The sequence below is a fragment of the Dinoponera quadriceps genome, unplaced genomic scaffold, assembly GCF_001313825.1.
Source record: "Dinoponera quadriceps isolate SergipeBrazil2010 unplaced genomic scaffold, ASM131382v1 scaffold453, whole genome shotgun sequence".
NCBI classification, from domain to species: Eukaryota; Metazoa; Arthropoda; class Insecta; order Hymenoptera; family Formicidae; genus Dinoponera; species Dinoponera quadriceps.
The window spans coordinates 843,600-861,948 of record NW_014554678.1 but is presented as its reverse complement, the minus strand read 5'-3'; the positions used below and the strand labels follow the sequence as shown (position 1 = coordinate 861,948).

Sequence of the window (18,349 nt, the reverse complement as noted above, 5' to 3'; positions counted from 1 at the left end):
AATTTCGATCGATTTTAACATCGACTTGACAATCTCCATCAACAAGACATCGGACATCGAATGTTGAGAAAACGCGAAGGAATGATCGATCGAATGATCTTTATCGAGCGACTCGGTCGCAACTCCCATTTTTCTCTTTTCGCCCGAAGAACCGCATAACGCCGAGCAGAGAGACGCGAATTTCTGGTCACCCCGTACATGTCGGTCGCCGTGTTCGTAGCGATACGTCGACTAATATGAACGAGTGCTTAGCGTGCGATCGAGCTGTACGAGCGAGTATTTAGCATGCGATGTTTCTGTCGCGTCCGAGTTGCCTGACCGCGATGAACGGCCTCGGATGTACACGATACACCCGACACTTATCGGCCGTCTTATCAGCGGTAAACCGAGCACGCTTCCCGTATTCCCGGCAGACAACGGCGTGTTGCGCAAAAACGAAACTGGAGCGATAGCGAAACGCGTTAGCGATCCCTCCCTCTCTTTCTCTCTTCGTCTCTCCCTTTGTTGCAAAGTAATCAGAGTCGCATTCGTCAGGTCGATCAACGCGGCTGGCCGTGGACACGCGAAGGCGGTTGCGCCACATCGCGCCGCGAAGCTCCGCTTCTCGATTAAAGCTCGATTCGCGAATCCCCGATACAAAATTGATCCGTCGAAAGAACGGCGACGGAAGATTTACGGTTGCACGGCTTACGGACGCCAGCTTTTTCGCACTCAAGCTCGGCAATAAAGACGCCACGTTAAATAGCCGTTTCTAGTACGAGCGATAGTCTCCACGCTGTCGGAGGACCGCCTCCGGCAACGTCTCCATCCAATCTGTCTCGTTAGATCGGCTTTCCCGGTTGTCTCCTCGCCTCAATCCGTTCGACATGATCGACACCCCGCGCCCCGTTCGCGACACCACCGACGGTAGTGTCGCCCGTAACGGAGCATCTAATCTCATCATCGACGCCGGGGCGAATAAACGTCAATACGCGATTCGACGCGCAGGATGAGCACGCGCACCGCCACAAGCTGGCCTCGCGGCAATCTCGCGAAGTGCAAGGACACTCGAGAAACGCGCGACTGAAGACGGCGCCGGTAACCTCCGAGAGGAAATCCCGCCGTCTGTCGCGATTGGTTTGAGGGGGACACATTTTCTCTAGAGCAATTCGACGATGCTCGACGGATTCTCTTTGGACGATTTCATAACAAATTCTTGAAACGAAGTCGGAACTTAACGACTCTTGATCTTAACGGTACATTGTCCATCGAGGACTCAAAAATACAATTTATTCAAGCATTTATAATCTTGATTATCAAGCGTTTACCAAACGTTGGCTGAACGCAGCTATTGTTTTTGGATTTTCTCCTCTGCAATAAACGAGATATTATTCTCTCCTTCGGTTTCCCCGTCAGATCTCTCCACTCGCATTCCCACCCTCTGTCGAGATTTCATAAAAAAAACGTTACCGTAGCTACGACGTTATTGAAGCTTGAACGCGATCGATTTCAATTCCTAACTGACATCGAGGGTAGAATTCCCTCTAGAGAGTCGCGCTCTGCCCTCCGTATCGAGAAGACTGGTTTCAGCACTCACCTGTCCATGATTGTCGAAGCCGTGCTCCTGGGCGATTTCGTCCGCAGCCTCTTGCCCGCTAGGCACGTAAACGGCAAACTGATTCGAGTAGATGGGCACTGGTCGCGATCGCGGTCTCGGCTCGGATCTCGCGTCGGCCAACAGCAGCGCGCACACCAACAATGTCACTCTGAGGATCATGTCGCGGGCGAGCGCACGACGAGTCCCTGCGGTTCTTGCTGTTCCGGACTTCGGCACTGCGACGAGACACGCGCACTTACGTTGCCTCGTGCCGGAAGGAGATTTCGCGAAAGACGACTGCTCGAACTTGCCGGGACTCGCGAGTCTCACATCGGAGATGGCGAGCGACGGATGGATGCGACGCGTCGTTCGCGTCACCGATCGGCTGGTTGCCGCGCGCGGATGACGACACACTGGACGTCTCGCGAATCTCGCTCGTGGTCGTCGACGTCGTCAACGGAACGGCGTGAGACGGGCGGACGATGGTAGGTAGCGGCGGCGGGCGCTCGCTTGTCTTATCCTGGAACACACAAAGAGAAGGAAAACCACAGGTTATAGCCGATGTGTATTCGTGTCACGGAGTCGGAAGGACGCGGTGGGAATTCTTGCGGCGGACGAGCCAGCGGCGGCGCGTTGTCATATTAATTGTCACCGTGCGGGGCGACGGCGAGGTGGAATACGGCGGTACCAGGGCGGGGAGAGTTCGTTTTTCCTCTGCTTCTTGACGTGCACCGCGGATTTGCATTACAATGTTTCGCCATGGGCGTGGGCGAACGCGCGTCGGCCGCGAATGTTTGTAAACTTCCTTCCTCTTCCTCGCGCCTGTCCTTTCTTTCGGTCTGAGGAGAGAAAGAAGGTGAGGGAGATAGAGGGAGGGAGGGAGAGAAAGAGGAAGCGGATCGTTTAATAACCGATCTCTTGGCGCGTAAAGAACGATTACGCAATTTCGACAAATAAGCGAATGTGTGTTGTTAACGTTTCGATGCGAGCTGACGCGACGGATAAATAAACGGTTAGCGCAACGAAACGCGTCGGCGGAATAGAATGATTACAATGATGTGACCCACATCGTCCGCGAGTCATGACAGAATATAATTAAACTTGCATAAGCGCGCGCGCATATACGGTGTAATCCACGGTTAATCGCCTAACGAATGGCATTACAATGACGGATTCCGTCCGTCCATTTTCCTCATTAACGGCTAATTAATAAAGTTCAATGTCTATTTAGCTAGCTCATTTGGGTCGACGCTGCGGGAGCAAGTGGGGGGAGGGGGAGAGGCCATGGCGCGCTGCTCCCTTTTCGAAGAAGTTTGCGGGATTATAAAGGGAAGTTTGCGCTCGCGCGATACTTGCGACGAAATTATCTAAAAATCATTTCGAACTCGCGACGGCGAAATCGGCCGTTACGCGATCGAATTGAGTCCGCCGACGGGGGCTCGAGTGGAACTCGCTGAAACGTGGCAAAAGCTTTCGATGATCAAATTTCGATTGTGAACTATGCGATATATATATAGGGCTATATAGTAGTTGCGCTGAAGTTCCAGTAAGTAACTGGTAGACTGGCGCAAAAGGAGAAGTCCGTTTCCACGGCACTGTCGATAGTTACGGCGAAACGAGCGAAAGGCCGAACACGAGTTGAGTTTGAAGTTAATCGGGCTTTCTCACGAAACCGTTACCGCTCGTAATGAGTCGGGAAATAGGCTAAAATACCTAACGGATATTATGATTTATGCGCGTTCTAATTGAAGGCATATAAGGCGCTTGCGGAATTGTTGTAAGTAAATAAGAGACAAGGAGCTTCTCGAGGAACGCCCAGTCTAATTAGCGAAATTCCAAGCGCGAGTGATTTTACGCAATAAATATGATTACCTCATAGAAACAACGATGTCGCAGTAACGATATGTCGGATGTTTAGTTCTTATAACACGTTAATCGCTAAAAATACCCGAGTCCTTCTTTTTTTATTTCAACTTGATTCTATTTACGCATTGTTACGTTTATACTTCTTTGCAACAAGTGGTTACGATCGTAAGGTCATTTTTCAGAGACGCGGCGATTCGCGTTCGTTCGTAACGGCCCCGCTGTTTCTCGTCTCGCGCAGCGGATTAATCCGGCAGCCGTTGCTGAATCCGCGAATCAAATAAAAACTTCCGGAATCGCCCGCGTTTTAAATTCGTTTGGGAAAGTTCGTGAGAACGGCGGGCGCATGGGCCGGAAATGCGCTCCGGGTCGGCGGCCAACGCCGGGAAAAAAGGCGAACTCCCGCCCGGTGGGCCCCGGACGAGCGGAGAGTATCCCGAATTAGTTTCTTTACGGAACTGATCTCCCGGGAAACATCCGCTTGTACGGAGTAATTCCGTAGCCGGGCGGATGCGCGCACGATAGCGACGATACGCGCGCATTATCGCGTCTTCTGCCATCTTATCGTCCGTAAGTGTCCTCCGTTCGCCGCCGAAGCGAGTATACACATACGTAACGCACACACAAGCGCGCAGCGAGCACGAAACATTCGCATTTACGCTCGCCGTACGTGAACTCATTAAAGCTCGAACGTAAAATGAGACGGTCCTTTGACGCTGAGCCACCGTCCGACATCTTGCTGTGATAATAAATGAAACGCTACCGGAATCCGGCAAATGCGCACAACACCGGCGACAAATCGGGACTTCAAATTAAACGGCGTTTCATACGGGGAATATTAGAGAGATTACGTAGCCAGCTTGTTTAACGTATGAATTTTCGGAGCGCGGCGCGCGCACGACGACTTACCGCATCAGACGAATATTCGCCCGCCGTTGGCCGAGCGACGGCGTGCGAACGTATGCATTACGACCAGGCAAAAACATGTGTAATTTGCGAGAACGTGATAAAATTCGTCGCGCAAACGCGACGCACTCGAATCCGCGGAATATCCGAATGTCAAATGAATGCATTACCCGACACTGCACTGCCTCTAAATAGATAATATAAATAAAAGTGTTCCGAACACTCCAGTGTTGTCCGTCAATACGCGGGAGAGGAGGGGAAGAGAGGGGATAACTCGATTGCGAGAGGAAGCGCGTGTTCGTTGCGAAATTGCCATTTTTCGGGAATTTCTCGCGAATTTCGATGAAGCGCGCGACGAATTGCCGTCCGATTGGAGAAACGCCGAGAGAGCGCAGAGAAAAAAATGTATTATAATATGTCGAATTATAATTTTATACGTTTGAGATTAATTTTAAGGGAAACGGGAGAAAATTATATGAAAGATAAATTGGATTACAAGGTCGATTCGACATGATGAACGGCCACGAATTGCTGCTTTACGTACGTCGAAAGCCCGAAAATTCCTCGACACGTACGCTGCACCACTGTCGAACAATTTTATCCGCCAGCGATTAGTGAATTATTTGCTTGCAACGATCAACCTGCACCGGAGCTCTCATCAGCCCTGATAACGTTTCACGCAATTGGGAAATATAACGAGCCTTAGTATAATTGCCGAATCAATTTGCAATATTTATCGAATAATATGAGCCACTTGTTTAATCGTGTCATTATACATCTCCGATGAGATATTCCAACGTTTCCGAGAACGATGCGTCGAAAAACGATCCGGTGTCTCGAGATGCAGCTGGCGCGGACGCTCGAATGACGAGTAGGTGTACGTACGGTGCTTCGATGAAGTCAAGACGAGAGAGGTACCGATTTCTAACGCGCGAGAGTGTCTTCTGTCACGTGCTATTTAAATTGCTAGGACCACCTGCACAACAGACTCCGGCGCTCAGCAATTACGGGGTTCGCTTAGAAACGATCCACGAACGAACGGACGAATGCGGGGGAGAGCCGCCGCGAAGAATATAAACTCGTCCCGACGAAACTTCGGACGCCCCGCGTTAATGCCCGCAGAAGTTAAATCCCCCCGGTGAATACGGGTCGGTAATAAAGCGTTTCTGGCTAGACAGCTATGTTTGCCGAGAAATACGGTCAGCGAGACCGACGCGAATTCTCGCCCGGAGAACAGGATCGCTCAGCTGTTAACGCTTCCGCGTGTGCCGCCCCATTTCGCGTGTGTACGCGATGTTAACAACTTACAGGAGAATATTTAACCCTGCAACGGACGCCGCGCGGAAACACGTCGCATCAGGGTGCACGTGGCGCGCCCACGTACACCATACACCCACGCACCACCCCACGCCGCTCTGGGTAACGTGAAGGTTAATATAACGTGCGGAAAAGAGGTTATCCTAATTAGCGAGATCTCGGTGGTCCTCGTAACAGTACCGGGAACTCACCGTGCCGGAAGTAAAAAGTGCATAACAAAGAAAGAAAAAAGTAAAGAACGCGTATCTCGCAGGACTGACGGACGAGATATTACGCGGACCGATGCGCACGCGCGCGGACAGGGGAATTAATGAAAGAATTACACAAATTTTCACGGTGCGACCTTCTCGGTGCTTTAAAATTAATTCCCGAGCTTAACGAAGTCCCGATTGCCGGACTGCAACAATCGCTCGAGCGAGCTGAAGGAGCCCGCCGCCTTCGCTGGCGTCCATCCCGGAAGTCGGAAAGGACGACAATGTCGGACAGTCCCGGGCGTTTCCCAGCAATTAAGCTTTCGTAATCACCCGCTGCACGGATGGAGATGAATTTTCAAGTCGCTCGTAAGGAGAAAAATAAAAGGAAAAAAAGGAAAAAAGAGAAAAACAAGCTCGGACAGACGGACGGTTCCTTCGGCGACGAGTAAAAGAGGACGAATGCGATTCCCAGTCGTCCCCCCCCTTGCCGGGCCTGTTTTAGGAGCGAGAAACGAGGCAGGAGATCGTAATGCCGCACGTACGCCCGTATGGGATAAGAGCAACAGAGACTGAAACCGCGATACGAATAGCAAGTACGATATAGACACGGGGCTCGACACATCGCGAACGTGCGTGAATACGTGCGCTCATGCGAGTGTTCATGAGTGTGCTCGTGCGTGCGTGAGGGCGTACGCATGTACGTGCGCTTCTTTCGCGGGGGTGTCTTGCCATATATGCACGCGCGTGCCGTGTCTGCCCGTACCGCCGATAGAACTATCGATGATGCTGCGGGTCGAGTGGAAAACCAAACGCGCAAAAAAAGAAATGAGTTCTAACTTCAAGAGAACCATCATTGACAGATTCGCTCCAGCAAAAACGTGTGAGAATTTTAGATTGTATCAATCAGGCGATTATTTTCGCCTATCGGCTTCGTTTCGACGGAACGATTCTTTCCAAGTCATTTTCGTCTCTTCCGTTGCATTTCACGTCCTTACATCTTATTATTTATAATGGCAAAATGGTCATGTCGATACTGTCTGCCATAAAGGATGCGGGACTTAAAACTTTTAATCATCAGCCGAGTATCATCTTTTTCCAATAACCGTCCACTTGCTTCTTCTAAAAATAGTTCTCCGAGTTAAACTCCTCGATTGAGACGTTTGTCGTGTTATAAATAATAGTGATCGACGTTTTCATATTAAGGGTTGAGAGAATCGCGTGCGGTCTGCTAAAAACAGATCGCACGCGAGCAAGGTTTTGCTTCGACGATATTAAATGCGATATCAAACGAAAATTTCCGTGATTAATCGCGGCTTGTATTGCGCTCGTGATAAATTACGTTTAATATTATATTTTTCGTTAGACACTATCGGACAGTTTGATCGTTTTCTGCTGAATATTTCATAGGCCTGCGTGAAATCAGACAACGATCAGCGCGCGCACACATTGAAAAGGGGATTTACATTCCGTATCCTCGTTTACGCACATATCCCGTAGACAGATACATTTATGTACAACAGATGGTGACACACAGAGGAAAATATCGTTTTTCTGACACACCACACGCTCCGGCTTCTTTCATATCAAGGGCACGAGATGGAAATTCCATTTGTGGTGTTTCCAAAGAATGACATTTTTTACCTTCCGTTGAAAATAAATTGCTTCTGTTTTTCGCGCGGAACAGTGGACACCCGTCTTTTCATTTTAACGATCGGCCGACTGCACGTCGACCAGTGCACGCGGGCGACGTAAGTAGACGGAAATGTTTTCTGGAGTCCTTTTAATGTGGACCATCGGGCCGTCGCGACAAAAAAAAATACAATCGACTCCTATAATATTTCAAATCGATTTTGCTCGCACACGGCCCGAATAACGGGAACAAAGCACACTTTGGAGCGTAAATGTTTTGCCGAAACGACGTGCATAACCGCGCGCAGGACGGCCCGGCCGTGGAAAAGTCAGCGGAGAACGAAGAGGAGAGGGGACGAGCCGGTTGTCCGGGAAAAAATGGAAAAACGTTACGAGTGCATTCATACGCGCCGAGGCAAAATGCCTCCGTGTAAAAGTGAATTTCGCGCGACATGAATTTGTATGCGCTTTCGGAAAACGCTTTCGAAAACAGGCGCTCGTTTTCTCGCTCGCTCGCTCGCTTGCTTGTGCGCGCACGCGTCGGTCTGCATCGGCGAAACGCATCGTATGTTGCACTCAACATAAGACAATTAATTGCGAGTAACCGTCGGTCCTAGAGGGGAGCTGACACAGATGCATACTCCCGGCGCTACACCACATCTGGCGCTAAATATGACCCCTTGATTCTGAATTTTATCTTTCCCTCTAAATTCATACGCAAATTTATCGCGAGCTGAAAAGTAAACGGTCGCACATTTAACATTCCGTGCGTGCGTATCCTCGCCGTGACGGCACGTAGAAATATTGCTTTGAAAAAATGTTTCGCAACAAAGACCACTATCGACTGTTCTGTCGAAAAAATGTCAAAGTTCATAACGAAGTGCTCGATACGCGTAAGAATATACGACGGTGCTTCCGCATGCGATATTTTTGCTCGACTGGTTTAATTTAGAGTTTGGTTTATATTTCAAATGTAGATTATGCAAATACACATTGCTTAAATGGAACTTCCGACAGCTGGAAGTTTCCACTGTATGCATGTGTGTGTGTGTATGTGTAAAAGATTCTCAATTCCGAGATTCCATTCCAAGGCCGCAGAGAAGCCTTAATGCTATCACATGTTGCACACTGCTATGTAATTACTGGTTGACATAAAAAAAAAATCTACTCCTTTTTACACATTACTTCATGTGAAAGCAGTTTGATTACACACGGGAGCAGGTTGGCTCTAAACATCGCATGTACGCTTAAAGTAGATCGATAGATACGCGTTGCAAGCGTACGCCAATACCCGTCTTAGTTCCGCGTATACTTGCTAAAAACAGCGCACTTTGTTCTTTACATTGTTACGAAACCACTGTACAGAATAGTGGAGGAAGCCGTATGCTCGCGTTCTCATGACACATTTAGAAGTAAATATAGTACGATGGAAATCGTATGCTAATATCGAACGTGTTCTTCGTAATTGGATAAATAAAACCTCGCGCGAGAAAAGATGTTCACCTTCGCCGTTAAATGGGACTTGAGAGCGATCGTGATAACACCAGATCTGGCGTAACAAGCTACAATGTGCGAACGATGTTACCTAAATCTTAATAATATTCGAGCGATGTAATAAATTAACGATCACGGAATAACTATTGTCTCATAATACTTGCAAAGCGTGATACGTACGAGCCCAATATTGTCGAAAATTACTCGCTAGTGTTAAATGCGGTTAACCTCCACTTTTTATGTATATGCTGCAGGTTTTATATGCATATTTCAGAAATATATTTAATTTATTTCGAGTGCATTTTGTTATGCATGTGGCAGATGCAGAAAGTTGTGGTGGACCGCGCATAACGCATTTACGGAAAATCGCGAATAGATATCGGCTNGAGAGAGAGAGAGAGAGAGAGAGAGAGAGAGAGAGAGAGAGAGAGAGAGAGAGAGATTATCGTCCTACTCGATGCAACATTGCATCGATCGCTTCCTCTTCCTTTCCGCGCCGTTTCTGCTTTATGCGGATTCGATACGCCGGTAATCACAGGTGTTTATATTATCACTATCGGCGCGCCGCCATAGGTAACAATCGTTTAATCGCGAGCTTAAATAGCAATGTAATTATGTGCGAGAACGTAGTTTTCGCGCGCGATTAAAAGCAACTACGACGAGCGATAATTGGACACAATCAGTGCGATCGCGTCGTGTCGCATCACGAAGGTCACGGCCGTATAGCCGTGATACGTTTGCGCTGATAAAAAAAAGCGATTACTTTTATTCAATCGCGTATTAAAATCGGCCGACATTATTTAATCATCCGATCAAACGGCTAGGACAAATCTGACTAGTCATTAACAAACCGCTCGAAATGAAAATTACTTCCTTTTCGCGATTGCATCGCTCGGAGAAAAATTTGCATCCCACGGCTTTTCCGCGTCGCATCGATTAAATCCTATATTAAATCTCGACTTTCTATTCTCCGCGTGGGATTAAACGTTGCCAGCTAGAAATTTTCACGCGACTCTTCGACGCATTAGACGCGGGGGAATGTTTGCCGTGCGCGACACCCACGCGAACGTAATTTTCCACCAGTCCTTGACGGATGATAAAACGCGTGAAAAAAGATGGTAGCAGAGGGAGAGGTGTGCGACCCGGTTGCGTCAAGACGGCGGGGACGGAGTGTACGTCACGGAGAAGTTGGATCGCGAGAGGATATTCCGTCGTGTGCGCCGTAATTACGCAGTATTACGAGCGGCGTTACGACGGGGTTGTTACGTTAACGCGGGCTCGTGTTGTACGAGATGCGCGCGCGAATTAAGAAGACGGAATTAAAGCGGAGCTGCAAATTCGCTCGCGCTACTGGCTTTACCGACGACTACAACGACGAAGGCAACGACACGAATCGAAATATAAAGCCATCTTCGCACGATCTGTGAAGCACTGCAAAACTGACCAAATTCCTTGCGTATACATGAAAAGAAAAATACTGGATTCTTCGTGTATCTGATTTCCCATTATCTGGGGAATAGATGGAAACTCGGTTGTAGAAACAGAGACATTCTTCTCCCGTAGGAGGTTTCTCTTCAGTCGATTGTTCTTAGTTATCTCAACTGAGTTTTAAAGCAGCCGAATGCGCGGACGGACGTTTCCGTTCGCGATATCTTTTCCACGAGTTGTTTTCATCTGATCCTCAGATTAATTCAGTTAGCTGAATTGAGATTTTTGCGATGTGATGTCGTGATTTCACTCGGAAAATATTTAGTGAACAATTATCTCGGGATCGTCCGTGTGAAAAGATAAGAACCTGATCCGGTTTTGTTAGAAGTTAATCGGGCTGTTAATACGTCATATCTTACGTCTCATTCTCGACTTCTCTCCGGCGAATTCTCGCGCGCAATTACAGATCGCGTAAAACAGGCTTAAAGGACGCGGGGAAAGGAGAGTGTTCGTCGCCCGCTCGTCGCCGGCTCCTCTAATGCCCGCATATTTCGCGACACGTCGCGCGGAGAGACAGCGACTCCAAGTCGCGCTGCGCGTGATATTTCTCGCGCGCGACGTTTCATGCATACGGCATCGATGACGATTTTTCAACGCGACTTCTTCGCTGCTCCGCTGACGGATCGCTGTACTTGCTTTTTCGCACATTTATTACACGAGCCGGTGTAGGATCATTGAAAGCTCCGGTAAATGGGGCAACGTGGAGAGAGAGAGAGAGAGAGAGAGAGCTCGGAAACGAATGAAATTGATTATCGCAGGGTGATTTAAGTGCTACGTGCGGTCGTTCAATCGATATTCACGGTTTCTGCATTGCCCATAATTAAATGTCAAAGTGTTTCAGCGAACTTGAATATTACATCAAGAATATCGAATATGCAGAAAAATTCGCACGCAAAAAAAAACGTGCGGGCGTTTTGCGACAACCATCCCGCTATGCTTTCAGTTTATATTTTTAGTTTGCCACGTTTATCATGCTACATTTAACGCGGTAAAATTTTTATTTGTGTACACAATAGAGAATGTTATCACACGCGAAAACATCTATGATGAGAACGCTTAACAAATGGCCCTTCCTATGACATGTCAAAACGAGAAGATAAAAAAACACTGTATAGTGTGTGCTGTTGCGAAACGTAATTTGCAAACGGACTCAAGATTAAGAAGCGAAACCAAAATTTCACTCAAAGCGCGGGCTGGCCGCGAGACGGTCAAGGCCGACCTCGATTTTCGTCGAAAGCGAAAGAGATAGGGGACGCACGACCGGCAACCTTTCGCGGAGAAATCCCGAATAAGAGCGCGGACCGTCGATTAAAAATGCTCGCTCGTTTCAGTCGCACGGGCGAGTCTTAGTGGGCGACTCTCGCGACAAGAAATCGGCGAAGGACGAGCGAGCGAGCGAACGCGCAGAGGAGAAAGTCGTTGACGGAATAGCTGGAACATGCTGGATGTCAGCTGACAGAAACGAAGGCCGCGAACGGCGAGACTCCGGTGTTGATGAATCGCAACATGTCACGACGAAATTAACGAGCGTACTTCGAAAAATGGAATATGATATCCGGCAGCTTTAGTCAGCGCGCTCTTCCGCGTTTTTCGCGTTTAAAACGCCGCATGATCGGAATTACCTCAGACTATTGAAAGGGGAAGAATTTATTTTAAGAACACGTAAAAGGTAGCGCGAGCTAACAAGAACTTCAATAGCGATTAACGGTCTAACGTTATAGGCTTGGGTGATCGGAAAGTGTCTCTGGAATTTGAGTCAAGTCCCTGGTCGAGCACATGACGGTGCTTTTAACATCTAAATTAATAACGGTGATAATGAAGCGATATTAGATAGGGCAGAGAATGTCGGACGGAAAAAGAGAAAGATAGAGAGAGATAGAACGGCATGAATCACTGCGTGAGTGACAGAGCGGAGCGGCGTGTCACAAGCGAACGTCACGCCAAAGTTGACGTCCGGTGACCCCGATGTGTATCGCGCAACTTCAGACGCAACCAAGATGCGGGAGGACTTACCCGATGTGTGACGGTCGCTCGTTTCCAGTCGTGCTCGACGATGGGATTTCCAGGGAGGACGGCAAAGCTGCCACAAGCGAGGATCGCGCGAACGTCAACGGATTGACACACGATGACACGACGATAAACGGCAGACCCTCGACTATCTCTTAGCGATGCTGCTCCACGACATATTCTTCTTCCGACACGACACGACACGACTTGCTCTCTCTCTTGACGTTTTCGGCGAGAGACGGTCAGGTCGCCGCTGACATGTGCGTAGGAAACGAGAACGAGAGAGAGAGACACGAGCTCGCACTCACGATTACTACACGCCCGAAATGGAAGGAGAAGTATCGAGGAAGAGATAGACAGAGACAGACATATAGAGACGGAGGATAGAGATAGAGAAAGACGCGGCCGAATTTCCTGCCCGACAGCAGCTGCCCGATCGCGCGCGTTTCCCGTACCGCCGCCGAGTGTAGCGCACCGAGCGTAGCACCGCGCACTGACTGCTCTCGCTCCGTTCACCAAGGCGATAAACAAACTCACCGCGTCTCCCTCTGCCGCGACTCCACACTGCCGCTCGCGTCTCTCTTGCTCGCACACGAGACCTCTCGTTCCCACCCACGCCACAGCCCTCACTACACGTTCGTGATCCTCGTCGCACTGACGCACGCAATGACTCGACCGTCGCACTCTGCACGGCGCGCACGCGCTCCCCCTTCGCCGCGGACTTTACGTCACACCACCGCCAGCAAGGACGTCCCCTCTCTCTCTCCAGCGGCGCATGCACGGGGCTTCACGCGCTTCGGAGCATCGTTTATAATCTCTAATGACCTTTTTTCTCGCGCAAATCAAACTTCAAGGAGAGAAGTAACGAGTACGCGCGCATTGTTCCTAGTTCTTCGTTCGAAGAGATATCTGCGGCAGATACGCGGATGAATAGTGTTTCGTAACGCGATGCGCTTCGAAATTCGCTCACTCCACAAAGCGCACGCGTTCCTATTGGCGCCATCTCGAGGAAGTAACGATCAAACGGATCGCGAATGAATATTCGTGTGCTTAGATATAACAGAACAAATATTTGGAGGATTAAAGAAACGTTAAATATCGTTGGAAAATAAATGCATCCGATACTATAACCGCTCATTGAACGCTCAGTGAGCTGTTGCATTTGGTTGGCATATTCTCTCTTTTCTTTTTAAGTACACACCAGAGAGTGTTAGATACAACAGCTCACTGAGCGCTTAGTGAGTGGTTGTAGTACCGAATACATATTATTGTAGTCCGCTTCTTTTAGTTGCACTGTTGAACTGGTGTAATAAGTTAGAACGAAATAAAATATGCTTAGGTCTGTTCGTTTTCGCTGCACCGCTGAACTAGTGCAATAAGTTGAAGCGAGACAAGTATATGTTTACTCACTTCAACTTATTGCACTAGTTCAGCGGTGCAGCGAAAACGAACAGACCTCTTGTCTCATTCTTATTACACTAGTAGTGCACTAGTTCAGTAGTGCACTTAAAAGTTCTTTTAACGGACCAATTGTCTGTTCTTTTTAGATGAGCTGACTGCAGTTTGAGAAATTTACCTACATATTGAAACGTATAAAGTGCACGTATCAAATTCTCACGCTCCAGTGTGTGTAAGTTTCTTGAACTAGTGCAGCCAATTCAGCTAAAAAGAACAGGCCAAATGTTTTCATTTGTAACTTTGATTAAGGTAATTCAGGGTTTGGTATGTTATCCGTCGAAAGTTTATCCCGAATTTATCCCGTATCAATCGCATCAAGAAACGTCGGTAACACTGTATTAGCGGCTTAAAACAATATGATAATGCAGTAACCTTTAAGTCGAGTTTACCGACTGTCTCGAGTAATCCTTCGTATCTCCGTTAGGCCTGTGGCACACAAAAAACGTAAGCAGTCAGTTGACCAACCACAGTCGACTATTCTTAAGGTCAAAGAATAATCAATTACGTACATTTTCTTACTGCTTAAAATTCTATCCAGACAAACTTGCATTATCGCATATACATGAGGAAATCAATCAATCATGATCTGTGCGGATAAACAATGTCTCCTATTATCAGGCAAATAATTAGTTTCCTTATGCTGCAATATGCAATTATGCAATTTCCTTATGCTGCAAAATGCAATTATGCAAGCTGGTCTGGATAGGCTTTTATTGCTTACGTCTTGTGTATGTCACATTAGCCTTAATCCCGTGTTAAATTACACGTTGCAGACGCGGATTAGACTTGCAAACTGCAAGTTGTTAACCAGTCAATCCGATTAAAGTAGCCAAAGATCCATTGATTTGTCAATGATTCGCAGTTCGCAATCCTAATCCACGTCAGCAATGCGTAGTGTGACACAAGCTTTATTCTTGCTATTCTATATTATGTTAGCAGAATGGCTGACTTATTGGAGTTTAAGACAATATGTACTAACGTAGTTCACATGCATTTTCTCAGGAAAAGATAGTCCCCTGAAAAACGGCCGGGTGACCGTTCTCTGGTTTCTCTTTGAGGTCGTTCTATCCTTAAAAAAACAGCATCTAGTCGGGTTTCGCGAATAGATAATACACAATTCTACAAACAAAAGTAGCAAACCTATTATCTGCGGCAGGCTTTGCACTGACGATGTGCTTATCTCCCTCTCCAATCGACGAGTCAGAAGCGTAATACGCAGCGATTTAAATTCCCAACCGTCGTAACCGGCGAACGCACGATACTTCGTTCGGCACTCCCAGGTGTCCCGTTCCGTGAGATAATGTTCAAGACGCCTGTTTAACGATGTTTCATCGCGACACACACGCGAGATATATTTTCAGTACTCCTGGCGATAATTTGAACACGAGGCTCACTTGAGAACGAAATTCGACACGAGACACGAAGTCGCAAAAAAGTACGCAACGATTCCCCGAATCGTCGCATCGTGATTGGTTGGTAACTGATCACGTTAGGACGACGGTTGAGATTCTCGGAATCGCGCGACAAAACCGCCGGTAGCTCGTTCCCCCAACTACTCACTTTAGGCGACTTTTTAACGGTATCTTGTCTAGACAAAAGACGAGAGACTTACTTTCGAAACTTCTGGTAACAATACAGGCACCTGACGTTGCTTCCGTAGCTCAAAAGCATGAAGTGCAAGTGTCCAACTTCCGAATCGCCATTGCACGAAAGCGGATGATACATTGCTCGACACTCCAGGCCACGAAATGTCTCATTTCGACGGCTATCTAGCCATATTTTGCCGTGACAAACGAGCGAAATTGATTTTCGATATTCCCGACGACAATTCGAACGCGAGACTCACCTGAGGCGAGCCTAAATTGCGGCAAATACGGAGCGGCTCGTCAAATCCGAATTACCGCGTCGCGATCGCTCCGCAACTGACCATAAACATGGAGGCGCTTGCGATTATCGAAGTATTTTGCGATATTCGATTCTCAAGTCGATATTCAATTCCGAGATCGATCCTCGCCGAATTCGAGATCGATCGGTTATTTATTAATCTCTATTTATTTTGTACGCGAAAAATATTAATTCAAGCAATATATCTAATGCAATAAATAAAAATATAATATAATAAATAAATAACGATTCTGTGAAGACTATAATTCATTATGTTCTCGAAAAGTTGTACATTGCAAATAGTTAGCAATTATGAATTTCGGTTTTAGAGTGTCAATATATTCGTTGCAGCAAATCCAAATTAATGATTCACTATTAATTAAAAATCATTTGATAGGAAAATGCTGAAATTATTTCAGAAAGATAATCTATGTATGCGAAATATTAAAATAAATAATACTATTACGTAATCTCGAGTGCTACGTTGAAACAACTCGAACGATCGTGCGAAATTTCACTTTGACCGTGAAAACTCCGTAAGAGCGAAGTGAAACTACGAATATGAAAGTTCAAGGAACATTCAGATAACAATTCGTAAAATTAATATTGCATTATATGCTAATTACGTGTATTTGCAGTCGTATCAGCTGTGGCACGAACTTCAACATTTAGTAACGCGCCGGATGATAAAGCAAACGCTAGAAGTTAGTTCCTGACTCCACCGCTTGTGTCGATAGCATCACAGGTCGACGCAGCCACAGACGACGCGGTAGCGACTGGTGGCGACTCTTTTTCGTTCGTTTCGTGTCTCGTACGCTACATTCGCCAACATGGTACGTATATTAGTTTCCAAATTTTAATCTGCAAGAATCGTAATGATCCGCGATAACCTGTTGAAAATTAACACATATTCGCTTCATGAATGATTTACTCGGTTCGGGAGTGCGAATATTCGGTCACGAACCGCCATAATTACTATTTTTAGGTTTAGGTTATGTTCAGATCTGGCAATGCGATACAACAGTTGTGAATGATAAAATAGATATTTCCTCTCGTATAAAGCTATTGATTTATGCTATTTTCTCACCGTTTACAGAGTCGTGTTAGAACGAAGACGGTCAAGAAGGCCGCGAAGCTGATCATTGAGAAATATTACCCACGCCTCACATTGGATTTTCATACAAACAAGAGGATATGCGAGGAGATCGCTATTATCCCCAGCAAATCTCTGCGCAACAAGATTGCTGGGTAAGTATTAGCCGCAATATTCAACAAATTGCAATTTGGAACAACTTGTGTTATTATTACTCCATTCAATGATCAATGACGAAGAAAGTTGCGATGTAAGGTTTGTTCTTTGTCGCTGAACTATCACACATTTTCAGAACTTAAAAGACACAGATATAACTGTGACCTTGTTGTAAGAAAGAAATACAACTAGTGCAAGCCAATGCAGCTAGTTCAGCTATAAAGAACAAACTTATGTTTTACCTACGAAAACAACCACTAATACGCTAATACTTTGATTCTTCCATGAATTTAATCATAAATTAAGTAGATTATATCTTTCTATAACCATGCTATAATTGTTACCATTGTATGTTTATCATTAGGTTTGTCACTCACCTGATGAAGAGGCTTAGGCACAGTCAGGTACGTGGTATCTCCATAAAGCTGCAGGAGGAAGAGAGGGAACGCCGAGACAACTATGTTCCCGAGGTTTCTGCTTTGGAGCACGATATCATCGAGGTTGACCCGGAGACTAAGGAGATGCTGAAGATGCTCGAGTTCAACAACATCACTGGGCTCCAACTTACACAACCTGTTCCACAATTTAGCAGGCGTTCTTAAATATTCTCTTTCTTTTTCACTCTCGATAAACATGGTTGGTTTTGCATTTTTCAATAAAATTGCAAACTAACATACACGACAATGTGTACTGTGTTGTATTTGTCGCGGCGTTCGCGAACCTTGTTTATCGATAACCTCAAAAACCTGCTCCACATTGAGAATGCTCCCGAAAAATTACGCGTCAGACCAAGTTCTCACGATTATCACTAGCCGAGTGTAATCGGTGCTCAAAGACGTATCACGTTGAAGGAAACAATCGAAAACGATACAATTCATAAACACGATGCAAGAGAAAAAAAGAGAAACGAAAGCAAAGGTGGTAACGCGCATGCGTTCAGTTCGCCATTTTAATCGTACTGAACGAAACGTGCGACGGTCGCCTGTGTCGCATCCCGAACCCGAATACATTTGCAGCAAAAACGTTTACTCCCGTGGGCTACATAAGACATAAACGGTAAAGGTTCGTTGACCTCGCGATTCTACGCTATCGGCGGATCTGCGTCGCACACACGAATAATAACATTATCGCACACGTGCGTGACGTCGGAAACATCGCCGTCGGCGGTCACATCGCATTAATTTCTCGAACCCGCGTCTCGTTTGTCGCGTCTCCACTCGGAGAGCATCGGCTGCCTCTAATTACGCTCGATATTATCGCCGACGGGAGTATTACGTTGCCGTT

The 18,349-nt window shown here is 46.8% G+C and overlaps 2 protein-coding genes across 4 annotated transcripts in view; one reads left to right on the top strand and one right to left on the bottom strand.

The window, feature by feature from the left end:
* Positions 1-15,668, bottom strand: part of LOC106740777 (furin-like protease 2) — a 362,212-nt gene extending 346,544 nt beyond the window's left edge. For 2 of the 3 annotated variants that reach the window (XM_014612153.1, XM_014612155.1), the window contains exons 1-2: positions 12,481-13,116; positions 1,577-2,096 (exon numbers count right to left, since the gene is read on the bottom strand). In XM_014612153.1, the coding sequence (XP_014467639.1) occupies positions 1,577-1,756 (180 nt within the window). In that variant the 5' untranslated portion in view covers positions 1,757-2,096; positions 12,481-13,116. Of the gene's footprint in view, positions 1-1,576; positions 2,097-12,480; positions 13,117-15,544 lie in introns of those variants that run through there. The other variant, XM_014612154.1, reaches the window with a different exon arrangement.
* Positions 15,669-16,539: 871 nt separating this feature from the next.
* LOC106740775 (40S ribosomal protein S17) lies at positions 16,540-17,746 on the top strand. The gene is made up of 3 exons (XM_014612151.1): positions 16,540-16,649; positions 16,913-17,064; positions 17,430-17,746. Exons 1-3 carry the CDS (start codon positions 16,647-16,649, stop codon positions 17,665-17,667), a joined length of 393 nt encoding a protein of 130 aa, XP_014467637.1. The 5' UTR covers positions 16,540-16,646; the 3' UTR covers positions 17,668-17,746.
* The last annotated feature ends 603 nt before the right edge of the window (positions 17,747-18,349 follow it).

Bases quoted from the DNA above. Each gene is read 5' to 3' on its own strand.
- LOC106740775 (XM_014612151.1), top strand. The intron at 17,065-17,429 runs GTAAGTATTAGC...GTTTATCATTAG, and splicing joins CTGCGCAACAAGATTGCTGG to GTTTGTCACTCACCTGATGA.